Source organism: Anoplopoma fimbria, chromosome 6, assembly GCF_027596085.1.
Source record: "Anoplopoma fimbria isolate UVic2021 breed Golden Eagle Sablefish chromosome 6, Afim_UVic_2022, whole genome shotgun sequence".
Taxonomy (NCBI): Eukaryota; Metazoa; Chordata; class Actinopteri; order Perciformes; family Anoplopomatidae; genus Anoplopoma; species Anoplopoma fimbria.
Window position 1 is genome coordinate 19,729,973 of NC_072454.1, and position 12,481 is coordinate 19,742,453.

Genomic DNA, 12,481 nt, shown 5'->3' on the forward strand with positions numbered 1-12,481 from the left:
AGGGTGTAGTATTTAGTGGCATCTAGTGGTGAGATTGCAGATTGCATCCAACCAAATATCCCTCACCTCTTCCTTTCCAATTTTGTCAGAAAACTACAGAGGCCTTAGGTAACTTAAAAGCTTGAAAGGTCCCCTCTAGAGTCAGTGATTTGATTGTCTGTGCAGAGCAGAGAACAGAGACTAGCAAACCACAAGAGGCTGTGATATTGGGTCATAATTTAAATCTTATTGGCACTGGAGTGGAAGTCTTCCTTTTATTGAAGGTCCAGTTTGTAGGTTTAAGTGGCATCTATTGAAACCAACTAAAACTTATCCCGTCTGCCAAGCGTGTACGATGGCTGTCGCAACAACGCGAAGGGCTCTCTCTAGAGCCAGTGTTTGGTTTGTCCGTTCTGGGCTACTGTAGAAACATCGTGGACGCTCATTCTGGAGTAACGGAAACACTACAATTCTTATTTTTCAGCAATTATACACATAGAAAAAAAAGATTTTAAATATTATATTCTAATTTTGCCAATAGATCCCCCTAAATCCTACGCACAGGGCCTTTAACAGATATGGAATTCAGTTTAGTCCCATCCAAGCAAGGCTGCAGAGTAGCGTGGGTGTCCTGGGCTCTGCAGACAGGGTCAGTTAAGTACGATGTCCAAATCTTACTAGGCTCAGACACACGTCTCCTATGAAAAGATACGGGCCATTTGAGACTCACCATGATAAGTCTCTCTTGTATGGACTTTGACACTTTTACATCCATGCCTGAAATGTTGCCGTCCCGAAGTAAATGATGTCTTTCAGACTAGTCTATTTAATACTGTTTTTCTCCCAAAAAGACATAGGTACTGTACACACATAAGTTATCTCAATTTTCTATAAAATACTTGTGGCTGAAGCAGGTGTAAACGTATAAATATGATAAAAATCTTCGCATCACATTCACTGCAATTGTGCAAGACACACTGTGCTCCTTGACAAATCCCCTTGAGGCTACAGTCAGGGGGAATTTTTCTTCCCCAAACAGCTCCCCCAGCTTGTCACACAAGAAGTATAGACTAGCCACTGCTTTAAATCCCCCCCCCCCCCCCCCATGGGATCTTGGCTGAAAGCAGCAGACTGCATTCATAGGTAAGGCAATGCTAAGTCAGTTAATTTAGACTGATGTCTTTATGATTTGCAGAAGTGAAGCATGGAAGCCAGTCTCCCTCACTTGCTGAATAAACAAAAATTTGTTCAGCTCAAATAAAATTTGATGAGGAGATAATTTTGCGAGCATACAGCATAAAGGTCTCTCTCATTTGCAAGGGTGCTGCAAATCAACTGGGAGTCTGAGGAGGTAGTTCGGCACACGGTGGACAAGATGACAGAGAGAGATATGGATGATTCGGTCCACCGTTGGGGACAGGCCTCCACGTGCCCACATAACAGTCTTCTGTCAAAAACCTTCTTTGTAACTTAAAATATTAAACCAACAGGAGTTAAAAACCCTCATGAGCACATAATAAAATTCTCACAATACACTTTAGGGAACCAGTTTTATGTCCGCTTAAATGAACAAATGAACATCCGACTGTTTTATTTAATCAAATGTCCCTAATGTATGAAGGAAAGTAACCGTAAAGAAAATTCCAATAACATTAGACATTTCATTCAACTTTTTTGGCATGAAGAACTCTCAATCAAAGCTAAAACCCACAGACACAAGCTTCTAATCTGGGATTTCATCAGGAGATAAATCCTAGAGCTGCTCCAGTGACAATGAATTGGAAACTGACATGGTGGATTGTGCAGTGAATGCCTGAGTTGTTGCTCTCAAGTAGGTTTGACAGTATCGGTAGACACGCTACCAGTTATGAAGGAGAACATATCTAAGATACCTTGTAAAAGCCCGGGACCTGTTGTAGACAAAGTTGATATCAGTCAGTGTCATAAGCAGAGACATGTTATGTTTCTTGGATGCAGCATTGACTTTCGTTAGAAGTGTCTGAATAAATTTAGAACAACAGATGTGAATATTGCTCTCTGTTTCAGGGCTATCGGCCCTATCCCTGACATGAAGATGGAGTGTTTTAGATTAGAAATCACTTGGGGCATTAAAAGTAAGTCTCCGGTTTCAAAACACCCAAAACCACAGAGATGAATTCACTGGAAGCCTTTCTTTTAAAAGGATATTTTTATTTAAGAAGCTGCAGATAAAGAACAGATGCATTTCATTGCCAGTAAAACTCCTAGAAATAAAATCTAATTCCGTAATCTCCCTCACTAACTCAGGAACTGGTGAGTGGCCACATGTTAACATCAAAAAGAAGTGTGTGAGGTTCATTCATTCACTCGCTCTAGCATGTGATAATTGTGTTGGTGGTTGTAGCGGCGCAGTGATCATCGGTGGCACAGCGACAGAGGCTCTGTTGTCAGACACGAGAGGCCACTTTGATCTCTGAAATTCCCTTGTGTTTGCCTGCGTTGATGGCAGAATACCTGTGAGAGGGATTTTCAATCAGAGAACCTGCATGGGAATCCCCTGACACACAATCCCCTGACACACAACAAGAACACACACACACACACACACACACACACACACACACACACACACACACACACACACACACACACACACACACACACACACACACACACACACAGAAATATGTGACAATACACAAACCCCCGGAAATAGCTTAAAATCATCAACACCCATAACAGGAATCCTGTTTCTTTTCAAGCAACCATCAGAGTGTCTTCTGTATGATATCAGATTTGACTCTTTTGAAGTCGTAAACTCATGATGCCTAAGGTTGTTTTCTCTGTCTCTCTCTCTCTCTCACACACACACACACACACACACACACACACACACACACACACACACACACACACACACACACACACACACACACACACACACACACACACACACACACACACACACTGTTTCAGTCCCACATATGACAACACCCCATGTTTACCCTTCTGATTTCCATCCCACACATCCTGTTTGTAGCAGCAACTTCCATTGTTCCCGTTTGTATCTACCTGAGCGGGTACAAACTCTATATCACGCTCTTTCAACTGCAGTTGTTTTCGAAGAAGTAGCATTGACACAATAAAAGAGGATCCCTGGCCCTGTGCTTTTGTTTTGTTATCAACATTTGGCTGCTTTATCATTTCTTAAGTGGATGGAAAAAAAGGAGGGAGGATGGAAAATATGTTGATAAATGCAGAATACAAAGAAGAAGCCACACAAAGAGACCTTACAAAGTAATATGGTAAGAAGTTTTCTTTTTTAGAAGCCAGGGTATGAGGTTAAGAGAACAATTATGTCACAAAGCCCAGGCTTGATTGTTAAAAAGAGGACACCTTTTGGTGCAGCACCCCAGCTGATGTCACCCTGAAGGAAGTGCTTTGAAGGGGATGGGGGCAGAGAGACATCCAGGCTTTACAATGCAGCGTTGTATGCCATCAGCACCACAAGGACATGACGGCATCCCTGTGAGGAGTGGGCTTCACAATGCGCTGTATATTCTCTATAATGTGAGCACCTTGATGAGGGGGGCAAGCATCAAATGGATGGGGATGGGTTATATGCAATCAGGGATGGGTAAACAAGTGATTAAGCTCTCTATCTCCCCAAAAAAATCTGAAAATGTCATGATTAGCTGTGTGGTGAATGGATCAACCAGCTTGCACCCAATGTCATTTAACTCAAAATGTTCAAGTGAAAAACTTATTTTACAAGATTGAGATGTAGTGTGACAGTGCCCTCTAGTGTCATATGGTTAATGGTGTTACATTCATTGTACAATAGCATGTTGTCTGTGCATTTAAGTTCATAAATGCCATTCAAACAGCGTGTAACCCACATATTGGCGGTTGTTTTAGCTACTATTTAGAATACTTCAATCACTTTATCTTTGATCAGACCATGTGTGTGTGAGAGATACTCTCACAGGTGTACACCCCTCCCGGCATTCTGGTATTTCCTTTGAACTCTGGCTTCAAGATAGCTGCAGATATGAGCATGAAAGAATCTCCCCACCTGTGATACAGTGCGAACAGCAACAGCAGTGAAGGGGAATAGTCTGTAGCCTACCTCATGCTGCCTTTGCCTGTGATGAGGGCTCAATAATTTCCTTATTTATTTGTTATCAGATTATTAACGACGAGAACAGGAGCTTTCTTCATCTCAGCTGCATAAGGGGCAGCCTGAGTTTAAATAAAATGTAGACAAGAGTAATACTTGTCCTGTGAGTCATGTTGTTGTGAGAACAACAGAGATAAAAAATAATGAGACCAGTGATGTGATTTCATTATTAATTTAGTTACAAACTGAATTCACTGATTCTTTATCACCACAATATCTCAGCCGTGCAGCCAAATAAATAAATGCCATCCTTTACTTTAAAGTTAAGACACAACTCTTGACAATGATATTCATTACTTTAAACATTCTTGCAGCTGTGTGGAGCAGGTCTGGGGGCGGAGCTATCTGAGGAGGAGCAGGAAGTAGGAGGAGCCTGTCTTGATTACAGGTTTGATCTTTTTTGCATTACCTGCAGCAGGGTGTTTTTTTTACTGGCTACAACTGTCTGTCTGAGTAAAAATGTGAGTTTCTTGACTCTTAGTACATTTATGTTGGCAGTAACTTAATGCTTGTGTGATTTATGTAAAGGTGCACCGATGTACATTGTGTTAATTCTCATCAGTCATATGATAGCCAGGTATTTGCTCCCTATGTATTAAATTAAGTGGACTGTGGTAATACATGGTACATATTTCGCTGTTTAGATAGAACCAGCCTCACCTGCCCTACCACCTGTTCCACGTCTACAATGAATCACAATAGAAATGGACTCTTCCGGTGTCTAATTGAGCTGACTGCACCTCTATAGTGTTAAATGCATTATCTTGTAACCATAATACCCCCTTACAGTCCTGACTGGTGAATATTCTACAGTCAGTGTCATATTATTTGGTCACTCAACAACACAATATCAATGAAGTTCATCATTTTCAGTCATACTGTCAGATAGTGCATTGACTTTGGTTTGGTAAGGGTACTTTCAAATTAGTTTCATAGCAACCATTAAAAATCTGCACAAGATATACCTTTGGTCTCAGTCATTTATATCCTCAATTATTCCCCCTGAAAATAGAATAAATTGGATATATATATGAGTTTACTTTAAAGCTCAGCCAGAATAAAAATAATAAAATATCAGTGCAGTGATTAATTTATTTATAATTTATTGGCCGGGTGGCCCACCGAAATTTTATAATACACAATGAAAGATAATTGACTCACAATGGGAAAACATTTTTTTGTACTTTGAAAGCAATTAAATATCCAGCTTGCATGGGGTAGAATTGTCAAAATAGACTAATGAAACTTTGTAATCAAAACATTGTTATGTGGTTCTTAACTGGCCCCTGGCCTCCTGTCATTTTGCAAATATGCCCCCTAGGCAAAGCAAGTTCAGCTTCCCTGTATTACTGAATCTCATAAAAGTTGTTAATTTCCTCCAGCAGACTGTTAAGGAGCCCTTAATGGATGCTGACACTATAAACTTAACATCCAATCAGATATGTCCAATGAATTAATGGTATCTTTATGGGTAGATATTTCCATATTGTGTGTATTTCACTCTTTTCTCTCTAATATTGTCTGTTCTGTCAGATTCTTTGAATATGGGGATATTACTTGTGCTCATACCAGTTTTAAACACTGTCGTATTATCTCATCCCAAAGGTCTTGAAACACATTTTAAGTAATTGTGTTAGGTCTCTGTTTTGGGTCCCACTAAATTCAGCTTACACTGCTATTCCTTCCACTCTCTGTGTAAACTTTAAAAATCACATATAGGTATCTGATATCCCAGCATAGGAGAGACACATGAACGTCCATGTGCAGATTATTAAAGTGTAGTATTCTTTATAAGCACGAGGGGGCGTCATTTATCTATCACTGGTCAACACTGCCACCACCATCTTCATTTTTAGTTTTCTCAAGTCTACATTTCCAAAAGAAAAGAAAAAAAACTACAACGAAATGAGTTTGGTTGAACATAGAGTAGTAGTTCTAAATCGAAGTTTTATTAAACAAAATAAAAATCAATATGCTTTACATTTAGTCATTGTAAAAGTGATTTAAAGCTTTAAGTTTGCACAGAACTTTAGCATTCAATTCAATCCTTGTACAAAACGTGTGGGATACCATCTTGAAAAGATGCATGCTTTTCAAGAGATTCAATTATTTTTGGATTTGCTGAGTGATACTGAGAAGATATACCATAGCCTATTTATTTCTTGAAATACAGTAAAGTACATCTGAGTACTACTAGGGAGAATAATAACACAAGAAAAGTGTAAATTGCACAATAATATGCTCAACTTGTCATGTGGTATTATGCAGATGTATTGGCACATGCCTGGGCAGCTCCAGTGAAGACTTGAATGGAGAGGATTAGTACCAGATGTTCATTGGGGACTCAGTTGCCAGCCAATAGGGATGAGGGCCGTTTGGTCAATGGGAGGAGCTCAGTCTCTCCTCTGAGCTCAAGATTTATTCTAACAGGTAGTTTAAAAACCAAACAGGTCAACAGCAGCAGCAGCAGCAGTAGGACAGTCACTAACGAAGTCTGAGCACGGACGTTTCTTTAACAGCGTAATATTTCAGGATATACCCGGACGGCGCTCCGCAGCATGCTGAGCAGGAAGGGGTCTTGTGCGGGGATGATGAGTGCGGCAGCCGGAGTGGACCGCAGCAGGGTCGGGGAGAGGCTGCAGGCTGCCCTGGCCGGGCTGCAGGAGCTGCATCTGCTGAAGGACAGACAGAGCGACATGGTGAGCTGGGCGCTGAGGATGGACCGAGAGGAGCCGGTCTCCGCTGTCCACGCAGGCCCGGAGAGCCCCAGGATGATGGGGGCTGAGGAGCAGCGGCTGGAGGCGACCCTAACAACCCTGAAGCAACAGCTGGTAGGAAGCAATTTATCCCAAAAGCCATAAAATCATTAAAATACCTCTGGGGGCATACTGTGCAGGCAGTTGTTTGGTGTCAGCCATAATATTTTTTTTTACCTTTATTATAGTTCGTGTTTAAAAACGATGGGACTAACACCCTCATTTACTTTTTTTTTATTATTGTGAAGGGAATAAAACCTTCCGTTTGAATCTTGCCGTCAGCTGATGCTCATGTGCATTCCGTCTTTAATTATTAGCAGACACACTTTAATGCTCTCAGCTGGGGGTAGGAAGTAGGATAGGTGTCATAAATCAAGGTTCACTGCAGGACCGAGAGGACTCTGACTTGTGTACGTGCGCGCACATAGTGCATGTGCAGACCGCAGGGGGGCTGCATACCGCAATCATTAACCACTAATGCCAGGGAATATTAAAAAAAAAGATCGTTTGTTTTTTAAACGTGGTTAATTTGCTGTGAATGACAGTCATGGGATGCCCCTGAGTGTTACAGACAACTGGCTGTTTGTAGTTTTCCATGACAAGCTTTTTCCATGTAGGCTAGTGTTATAAGCGTTAACAGGAGGGGCAGGGATTAAGGTGCTATGCTTGACTTGACTAGAGTTGTGCGAATGCTTGAAAAGATCCACTGTAAAGTACTGGGACAACATATGGTTTGAATTGTGTTTTACAGTCACAACACCCCATATTTAAAAAGACACCACCATCTACATATAGACATAATGGTCCAGAAACACTTTCCAACAACTCTCTTTTTTGCCACAGTTTAAATAGAACTCAACCAAACTAACTTGATTTTACAAGAGAATAAAACTTTAATTAAATGGTGTATTTCGCAGGCAGTGACCCGGAGTCCTCATTTTAAGAACCACTGTAACAGTAAATGCCCAGTCCGAGCTGCAAAGCAAACAGTCCTTCATCCCAACCCCCAAGCTTTCCTCTCCTATTAGTTTACACAATGGCCAGGCCCTCGCTGTGGGGGAGAAATGAGTTACCCACCACTGCTTCTTCTATGCTCCCCCATGTCCTGCTGGGGTTAATCATCAGCCACAGCTGAGTCGCCTTTGTTTTTCTGATGGCTGTACATTAGAGCATCTTTTATCTGAATAACATGCCTCGTTCAAATGTAATTAAAGCTTTGCTAGCCTTAACTTCTCTGCTTTATTTTCACCTGTAAAGAGAATTGATGTGACTGTATGTGTGTGGGTAAACTCCTTTCCTGAAGAAATCAGTAAGAACTGTCCTTTGGATCAGGATATACCACACACATTTTGGGGGTCAGCTAAAATCTAACGTGGTGTCTGTTTTACAGTCTCGTCTTCGGAAACAGGATGTAGGCCTGAAGACTCACTTGCAACAGCTGGACCAACAGATCAGTGAGTTGAAGCTGGATGTGAGCAAGGTCTCCACAGAGCAGCTGGAGAGTGACAGCAGGCCAAGTTCAGGTGTGTAGGCAAACACTCCCACAACAAGCCCTACGGTTGTTTAGCAAGTAATAAATTGTCCACCCAAGTCACATGATGTTAGGTACCAAGAAAAAACACTCATGTGCATAATTGTTGCTGCTCTCTCCAGGTTTCTATGAGCTCAGCGATGGCGGCTCTTGCTCGTTGTCCAACTCCTGCACCTCTGTGTACAGCGAATGTCTGTCATCCTCCCAGACGAGCCTTCTCCTCTCTCCAATGAGCCCTGCTAATTACCACATCAGCCCGCCATCACAAGTAGATGTATGCCGCCGTCGTTCTGCTGATGAGTGCACCACCCAGACTAACCCTCCGCGGGCCACAGGCTTCCATCTGGGCAGCAGCAGGATCCGAGCGAGCACAGCAAAGGCTCGACCAAGACCTGTGTCAACAGGTAACCAAATCTCTTTATTTAAGACAGTCTCCCATGTCGTAATGAGAACCATGCAACTGCTGTTACTTGGCAACACAAAATTTATTTTGTTGCATGAAACGATTTTTCAGTGATTTGAAAGGTTAATCTGCAATTTGTGTTGTCTTTGTGTTCATTAGGTGATCTTGATAGGATGATGGCTCAAGGACCAAGCTACTCCAAATCAGTGGATGAAAAGAAACTCTCAATGTGCTCAAACCTGAAGACCTCAACTGTGGACCCCAAGTTCCACAGCAACCTGGTGTCCCGCAATGGAACGGAAGTGTACCACTACCCCAGTCCCTTGCATGCTGTGGCTCTCCAGAGCCCAATCTTTTCCCATGGGGGCGATCCAGCCACACCTGGACTTCTAGAGGGGCAAGGACCCCTTGCAATGAGCGGTTCTGACACCCTCCAAAGGGCACAAATGGGTAATGAGACCAAGACCCTGGGTTATATTGACAAGCTCCTCCTGCGCAGCTTGAGCAAAATCCAAAGTGAAACTCGAACAGAGACTCTGCAGACACACTGTGACTATCACAGGAGGCCCATTGAAGTTGTAACTGTGTTTCCTGAAGTGTCTCAGAAAGACATGTCTATGCTGCAGCCTCTTCCAGCCCTGACCACAGACATCACCCCACTAGATAGCAACCGGAAGAGACACTGCATGACATTCTCCAGCCAAGAGCCAGCTGATAAGGCCAACCAGAATCAGTTAGTAAGAGCCCCGGAGGTTTCCTACCGATACTCCTATCCTGCTGCCATGAGGGATTACAGTGGAGATGAGGTCACCACTTTATCTCTGAGGAAGAATGATAAACCAAAAGAAGAACATGCTAGTGTAGCAAGAGGCAATCCAGAGTCAGTGCCACAAGAGAGAAAGGGCTATAGGCAAAGGTCGGTGATGGCCCACAGCTCCAGCACAGAGGAGAGCCAAAGCTATGAGGTTCACCCTGGTCACATAGCTTCCCCTGAGTTCGTCCATGCCAAATTTGTCCCTGCTGGATCTCACAGGGTCAAGGTGAGACAGGCAGACCGTAAAACCAAAGCAGTGAAACTGAGAAGAAAAAGCAGTGAGAAGCCGCGAGCAATCAGGCAGCAACATGGATACTCCTCAGGTGAAAGGACCAAAGAAGCCAGTGGTGGAACCAAGGGGGAACAGAGAAGATCAGGAAAAGGAAAAACTATCCAGAAATGTACCACCCATCACACAGAGGAGCACAGACAGGGCTCAGGCTCTGACTCCAGCCACTGTACCCCAGGATTCATGTACACCAACAAGGTCCATCCAAAGCAACATCCCATCCCTGCTGTTACAAAGTCTAGCAAAAGCCGCAGACTGCAGTGCCTTGGGTATGAGCAGCCTGTAGAGCAGAGGAAGAGGAGGCAGGGGGCTGCCAATTGGCCGTCTGATGTGGAGATGTTCCAGGCCTCATGTGTTCAGCGTCATGTTCAGGCACCAGGGAGCATGCAGATGGTCCGCAGTATGAGTGCCAAGTCAGGCCAGTGGATAGGACCTCCTCGCTCCTTCCAGTCCTCTCACACTTTCCTCCACAATCTTAATGCCAGATACCCTCCAGCAGCCTTCAACATCTCCAGCCACTACCCACCCAGTTGCGAGTCTGAGTACTCAGCCGAATGCGCCTCACTGTTTCACTCCACCATCGCCGAAAGTAGCGAGGGGGAGATGAGTGATAACACCACCAACCGCTTTGGAGATAGCGAGTCCAGCCAGAGCTTCCAGTCCTTCTCGGACTCTGACAGCAGCCTGGACGAGGACGACCAGGTGGACAGCCAGGGGGAGAGAGGTCTGGTGTGGGCTGATGCTGCTCTGGGGCCCACCGCAGCTGGACAGCCCCTCCAGCAGCTCCCACGCCCCGAGCCAGCGGTCTGCCGCATCAAAGCTTCCCGAGCCCTGAAGAAGAAGATTCGTCGGTTCCAGCCGGCCTCCCTGAAGGTCATGACCCTGGTGTAGCAAAGTTCCCCCTGGGCAGAGTTAGAACTGTTGGTAAAACACAGAGGGCGGTGGGAAATGCTTTCAAAACTGTTTGGAAACCTGGTCTTTGACCTCAACACCCTTAATCATCACTGAGAAGCAGCCATTAAACTGGACTGCGTCCGTGCACTGATTGTGTTGTTAAAATAATTTACAATGATTGAACATGAAACTGTACACAATAGTGCACTGTATAAAAGCAAATATAACACAATTACACTTAATTTGTAAATATTTATGTTGTAATTAGGGTTTGTCATATCATGTTGCTGCATTTGACAATTTCATGGACATTTCTATCGTATAATTGTATGTACCTGAGAAATAAAACCAATCTTTTTACATTTCTTATTGCAAATAAGTGTTTATTTTCTGCTTATTTCTTATTTTTGCATGTTGGTTAAAACCATCCATATTATCCTTTTAGAATAAACAAATGTAATATATATTGGTATAGTTTGAGTGTTCATCCCTTTTCTTTTTAGACAGCTAAAGGCATTATTGTCCAATAGCTGACTGAGCTAAGCACTAGCTTTGGTATTATTAGCACCCTACTTTTCTTCATCAGTGAGTATGCAATGTTTACAAAACTTTATCTGCTAACTTCTCCCTTCTTCTGGTGACGATTTATCAGACAAATTTTAAATAATCTCCACTTAATCCTTACAAACGTCCCACTGAGGCAGACCAATTTAGCGCAGATAGTGCTAACAGCTCCTTATCTGGTTTCCTGCCCAGCTGTTGGTTTAATAAGTCTGATCTTCAACAATCAACCCAGACTGTCGTGTTTGATTAGAGGTCGAAACTTAGCAGTCTCAGTCATTTAAATGTAAGTAAACACCCTTGCAGCCAAGCACTAAAACACACAGTTACACTCCTACAGCTTCAGACATTGAGATGATGGTAGCAGAAGCTCAGGTTTCTGATGAGAGACCAGAGGTTTTAAAACAGTTGGTGCATATGGCAAGGGGAGCATGGGATTTATAAGGAATGACAGATGATCAGAGGCTCCTCATTTCTGAGCTGTCATGGGGAGATTAAACAGTGGGCAGCTGCACAGAGTCGCCCAATAATCTCATTTCCAAAATCTGCCTTGGTTTCTTTCCATTAAAATTCTTTCAAAGACGGGGTGAGCAAAAGGGCACTCATGAAGGTAAGAAGTGGAGTGACTGGCCTTCCACACATCGGCACTCTCTCTCCCGTGGTCATACATAATAATGTTTTCTCCCATCAGAAAGCCACTCTGACCTTAAAGTTCCCAACTAAGAAGCTTATAGGACCGACAAACATTTTTAGCATTTCATCAAATGTTACTTTGAAGTTTTGCTCCCTGCAGATTTAATCACAGTGAAGACCATTATTTTTAAGACCCATGAATCCTAAATTTATTCACTCTCTCCCCTTTCACCAGAAATGTTCAGTTTGCCATCCAAGAAGAAAAGGCATCACTCTTTGAATATAAGTGCTCACTAAAGGCCACGTGTTAATTTAGCAGCATTCTTTTCTCTATTCATCAAACACAAGACAGGTCTAAAGGGCACAAACGCCACACATCAAAGAGAGCATTTTCAGTTTAGAGAGTTGCTACAATTGAATCAACTCATTAGGATTTGTACATCCAGCTGACCTCTGTCCTCG

General features: G+C 43.0%; 1 protein-coding gene across 1 annotated transcript; it reads left to right on the plus strand.

Moving 5' to 3' along the window:
- Positions 1-4,461: 4,461 nt before the first annotated feature.
- dact2 (dishevelled-binding antagonist of beta-catenin 2) lies at positions 4,462-11,109 on the plus strand. Its single transcript, XM_054600458.1, has 5 exons — positions 4,462-4,526; positions 6,671-6,969; positions 8,285-8,417; positions 8,548-8,829; positions 8,988-11,109. The coding sequence occupies exons 2-5, from the start codon at positions 6,697-6,699 to the stop codon at positions 10,820-10,822; spliced, it is 2,523 nt and encodes an 840-aa protein (XP_054456433.1). The 5' UTR covers positions 4,462-4,526; positions 6,671-6,696; the 3' UTR covers positions 10,823-11,109.
- Positions 11,110-12,481: the final 1,372 nt, after the last annotated feature.